Source organism: Martes martes (genome assembly GCF_963455335.1).
Source record: "Martes martes genome assembly, chromosome: 17".
In the NCBI taxonomy this organism is placed as follows: Eukaryota; Metazoa; Chordata; class Mammalia; order Carnivora; family Mustelidae; genus Martes; species Martes martes.
In genome coordinates, this window is record NC_137905.1 from 53,664,828 (window position 1) to 53,670,669 (window position 5,842).

At 41.3% G+C, this 5,842-nt stretch overlaps 1 protein-coding gene across 1 annotated transcript; it reads left to right on the top strand.

Annotated features, from left to right (window-relative positions):
- Nucleotides 1-2,492: 2,492 nt before the first annotated feature.
- Nucleotides 2,493-3,515, top strand: LOC308358416 (vomeronasal type-1 receptor 4-like; the record flags this gene model as incomplete). Its single annotated transcript, XM_080828598.1, has 1 exon — nt 2,493-3,515. The coding sequence occupies one exon, from the start codon at nt 2,493-2,495 to the stop codon at nt 3,513-3,515; it is 1,023 nt and encodes a 340-aa protein (XP_080684724.1).
- Nucleotides 3,516-5,842: the final 2,327 nt, after the last annotated feature.

A 5,842-nucleotide genomic window follows, 5' to 3' on the forward strand; every position in this document is an offset into this window, starting at 1 on the left:
ACGAAGGGCATATTCTGAGGTACTGGAGTTAAGACTTCAGCATATTCATTTTGATGAGACTCATTGCAACCCATTATAGATGGAGTATGTTGATGCCATAGAAAAGGGCATCATTACAAATGTGTTTTTTTCCGGATAATGAGAAAGAAGCCTGGAAATTGGGGAGCAAAGGGAAAAGGTCTTTCTCAGACCAGTAATGAGTTCCAGCTGAGATGCTGTTTCCTTCCTGCCTCCTGAGAGGCCATGTGTTCATAACTTGGAAACCTTTACTTCTGTCTCTCAACGCGGTCACCCTGCTCCTTTCCCCTGGGCTCTTTGGCTTCCTCATACCCACTCTCCTCTCCAGCGTTCTCTGTCCTAGTGCCTGTTTTCTACCCATGCTTCTTATTTCCCCCAGGCTTTGTGTCCTTTTCCCACATGCCAGCAGTGTCTTGAGAGGTGCTAGCTAGAACCTTGTAGTTGTTCTTCACAATTGGCACCTGGGAGAAAGGTTTTTAAAAATATTCTCAGCTCCCAATCCTGTCAGTGCCAATGCTGCTGCTTCAGATGAAATGATAATTGCAGTTGTGAAGGGAGGGGAGCTCCCAGAGACATAAAAACCCATCTCAGGGCCCAGCTGCCCCTCTTGCACCTGTACTGCCCGCTCTGACCATCACCCTGAGCCCTCCAGTTGGGCAGCAGGAAGAAGTTGGTGGGTTCTCTGCATCTTTCTATCTGAGAGGTACAGTCTGGAAGGCAAGGAATTGTCTCAGGAGTCCAGGTAAGGGAGCATAGTGGACAAAGGGGGATTTCTGTGTATGAATGTGGTCCAGTGCCAAAGCCGGGCATGGAGGTGGAATTCATCCCAAGGCAGGAGCTGAGTCAGTAAAGAGAGATGTAGATGCTAGACCAGCACCCACCCCTGATGGCTCCTGAGGCAATAGAGTAGAATCCTCCCTGACAGTGACTGTTGTGTTTTCATCAGAGGGTTCGTCAAAACTGACTTTTTAAAGTGTTAATTTTAATTCCACTTACTTACCATACAGAGTTGTATTATGTTCAGGTGAGGAATATAGTAGTTCAACATTTTCTCTAAAGATCTCTGATTTTTAATTTGCTTAAGGACTGTCGTTCTGGAGTGAGTCTGCTGTTGAGTCTTTGTTACAGGAGCCATAGCATAATTTGCAGATCTCGCCATGTGCAGGCATAGTACCTCCATGCTTGTAATAAATGTTGGATGAATGTGTAGAAATCATGTGATCATGAGCAGACACAGTGTGTCAGGTCACAGTTGCTGGAGTGGACACGTTTTCTATAGCTCTGGGTCTATGAAGTGCTTAATGGATTAAATACTTTTGCATCAATTGGTTATGGAGGGACTTTTCCCATTAAAGTAGGAAGCAAAATTTAAGAAAAATAGAACTTAACGCATTTCAGACAAGATTTTTAGGCTCTAATGTATCTTGTTTTGTATATGCTGCTATTAAATATTAGAATACAAATCCAAAAACTATGTCACTTACACAAGATACAAGGTTTTTACTGTACATTGCATTTTGCATGTCTGGTATTTCAGTATCTTGCACAGATCTTGCTTTACAGCTACTAATATTATTCCATCAGGTATTCATAAATATATACATATATGATCATAATGTAGTCATTATTTTGTTTCTACTTTACACAATGTAATTTGGCAGTGGTGCTTCTTGTGCAGAGTCTATGCCTTGTACATTTGTTCCTGGAATGAAAGCAAATGATTCTTTCTGGTTCTGTGCTTATTTTGAGTCATTCTTGCATTTATGTAGTCCAGCTTGCCATGGGGCAGGGTTCTGCATCTTTGTAGTACTGTAGTCAGTGCATCTACAGTTTATTACTAACTCTAAAGCCTTATTTAAGTCCATATTTGGTTATAGATCAATCTCCATAAATAAGTGAAAACTCATCATTAACAAAAATTTACTTATTTTTATATTATTATTGTTATGTTAGTCAACATAGAGTACTTTGTTATTTTCTGATGTAGTGTTCCATGATTCATTAGTTGCATATTGCACTGGGTGGTGTATGCAAACAAAAATTTAAATAAGGCAGCAATCTCAATTCGGATGGCAAGGTGCTAACATAAAACTACATTGAGATATGGTTTATCTAAAGACCGCTGCTGACAAGTATTTTTGTATATTATGGATTCAGTGCACTAACTTTGTGACCAGCGCAGCCAGTTTCAAGTCCCCACCCTGGACTGGTGAGTGAATTGAGACAAAGCAGTTCACCTCTGTGTAAGTGTGTTGTCCACATCTTTATGAAGAATGCAGTGAGGAATGCCTCCTGAATCTGTGAGAAATAAGAAGTGACCTCCATGGGTGGCCATTAAACCAGCGATTCACACATGCAAGTATTTGGTAATGGTTGTGTATGTAACCCTTGGAAGGCTCTAAATGACAGAAGAACTTTTAGTAGTATTTCAAAGTAGGATGTGTAGCTAAGTGTAGAATATTAAATTATATGACATGATTTGTGTGGCCCATTCCTCCTATTCCCATGCAGGATCCTCTATCCGAGAAGACAGTTATCAGTCACTGAGTACTGTCAGGATGGCCACCAGGGATCTGGCAGTAGGAGTGATCGTCTTAATACAGACTGTGGTTGGGATGCTGGGGAACTTCTGTCTTCTTTACCATTATCTCCTCCTTCATTTCACTGGGTGTAGGCCAAGGTCCACAGATTTGATTGTTAAAAATCTGATTGTTGCCAACATTTTGGTCCTGTTGTCTGTTGGAATACACAATACAATCTCATCCTTTGCGTCGTATCACATCCTCAGTGATTTTGGATGCAAATTTTTCCCCTATGTTCGTGGGGTGGGTAGGGGGGTGTCCATTGGCACCACCTGCCTCCTGAGTGTCTTCCAGGCCATCACCATCAGCCCCAGGAACTCCAGGTGGGCAGCACTTAAAGGGAAAGCTCCCAAGTGCATTGTCCCTTCAATTGTCTTGTGCTGGGTCATACAGATACTAGTAAATATCATGTATCCTTTATTTATGACTATCACTTTGAACAACATAAACATCACAAATAGAAAACGTTTTGGGCGCTGTTCAAGTATACGTCATGAGAAAAACAGAGACCCATTGTATGTAGCATTGTTGTCATTCCCTGATGTGGTATTTTTGGGGCTCATGTTCTGGGCCAGCAGCTCCATGGTCTTCTACCTGTACAGGCACAAGCAGAGGGTCCAACACATCCTTAGGACCAATGTCTCTTCATCATCCCCTGAGTCTACAGCCACCAAAACCATCCTTCTGCTGGTGAGCACCTTTGTCTACTTTAACACCCTCTCCTCTATCTTTCATATTATTTTGGGTATGTTTGATTATCTCAGCTGGTACCTTCTGAACAGCAGTTTGATAATCACTCTGTGTTTCCCAATCCTCAGCCCCTTTCTGCTCATGAGCCGCGACCCCAGGATATCCATGGTCTGCTTTGCGTGGATAAGGAATGTAAAATCCCCTCATGTTATGAGAAATATGTAAATTGTAGGAATTTCCTTAATATTCCTAATGTTGGTAATTCACTCATCCCCTCAGGGTCCCCAATACAATGATGAGAAGCTAACAGAACATCTTGATCTTCTCCTTTAAAGTTAACAATAAGTCGTAAATGCAATTGTAATGTGATACTATATAATTATCTTATAAATACTCATGTGTTTGAACTTTTGCTGATGGTCAGTGCAGGAGCACAGAAACTATGCAATTGTAAACTCCAAGTCCTGAAGCAATCTGGATATTAGAGAGGTCTTTGAGTGTGTCAGGTAAATTTGTCACCTAAATTTCCCAGAATTGAAGTAGGAAATGGAAGTGTAGGAAAAGGAACATGAAAATGGATCAGTGTGTGACAGGTCATCAGTGAAAAGAAGAGAATTGTACTGGAGGGGAAATTCAGGCAGTGAATACAGTTTTAGGGAGCCAGTGATCATTTTGTAGTTTTCCTTCTAGAGGGGCAATAGTTAGTCATATGATGTATGATGTCTTGGGAGCTTGGGAGATGAGCATTGTCAACATTTTCAGGTAGAAAGGACAGATTGAACTGAAATGGGTAGTGGAGAGCGTAGAATTACATTTTACCCAATTCTTAAACAACATCAGGCGATTGTAATGATTTTAAATGGCATGAATTCCATAGAATTGGCATCTGTGGAAGGCATATCTTTCTCTCCTTTGTGAAGGAGATTTGGGCCTGTTGGCAAGAGAGGGGTTTGGTGGTAAACACTCACGTCCCTGAGGTGATGAGATTAGTTTATGGTGGGGCCTTCCAGTGAATTTGGAGCTGTGAAGGGAGAGCCCTTTGAAAGGCAGAGACATAAATCCTTTCTGTTCATGTGGAGGTTGTGGCTCCTTGATTTTCAATTTTCGTCAATTTTAGGAGAGGTGTATTTTTTTTTTAAGATTTTATTTATTTACTGACAGAGAGAGAGAGAGAGGGAGAGAGAACACAAGCAGGGGAGCGGGAGGCCAAAGGAGAGGGGGAAGCAGGCTCCCTGCTGAGCAGAGAGAGAGATGCCTGGCTCAATCCCTGGACCCTGAGATATTCACCTGAGGCGAAGGCAGAGGCTTAATCCACTGAGCTACCCAGGTGCCCCTTAGGAGATGTAGTATTTTTTTTTAAAGGAGATGTATTTTTAAAAAGATTTCATTTATTTATTTTAGAGAGTGTGTGAGAGCTTGCGAGCATGAGTGTTCAGTCTCGGAGGGACAAAGGGGAGGGAGAGGGGGAGGAAGACAGAATCTGAAGCCAGCTTTGCACTGAGCATGGGGCCTGACTGCAGGGCTCCTTCCCACAACCGCCAGATCACAACTTGAGCTGATACCAAGTTTCAGACCCTCAATGGACTGAGTCACCCAGGCATGCCTCAGAGAGATTTATATCTCATTTATACATGTATCTATATTGAGATATAGATATCTATCTGTATCTACATGTAGAATATTGTAGATTATATATCTATGTCTGTCTATATCTATTTACATGTATCTTGGGTCTTATCTGTATCTATCGCTATATAGATATCCATATCTGTATTTTCTACAGTTTATAGACATCTATATAGATAGACATACTTATAGATTATATATAGAAGTTTGCATCATGAAGTGGAACCCATATTTGTAGTTCACATGAAACACTTAAGTATTTTCTTCAAATTAGAGCACAACACAAGATGAAGAAAAAATAGATATTGACACACTCATACCTATGGTTGTGCATGTAGAGATTTATTGTGTATGATCTCTGTGCCAATATACAACATAGATGTAGAGTTAATCATGTTTGTTATCCACCAATCAATATATTGGAGCTTTGTCCTTCAGGGAAAATTTTCAATAGTATCAGTTATCATAATGATCAAATCAAGGCCTATGTGATCTGATGTGTGTACTGCCATGCTGATTGTTTGATTGTTAAAGATCCATGAAATGCACTTTTCATTTTCCTACTTTCACTCCCTTGTTTTGCCGTTATCTCCTGAGATAACGTCCTGTGGACAGAGCAAAACATGTTTGCTTTTAAAGGGCTTATTAGAGTGAAGATGGCATTGCCAGGTGACAGTCCAGAGGAAAAGGGCTGTCCTCCACCCCCTGGAAAACCTGTTCTTTCTGAGCGGTGTTATTATGCTAGTTACTCCTGCTGGAACTCTTCGTGTTTCTGTACAAAGCTCTCCTGCTACCGTCTCCTACAGCTGATCTAGCAGTGGATGTGGTGACACCTCTCCCGAGCCTTGGAATTGAAGGAGTGTGAGTCTTTTTTGGTACAAAAGGAATCCTCTGCCATTGAAAGATACCACTTGGTATGAGGATGG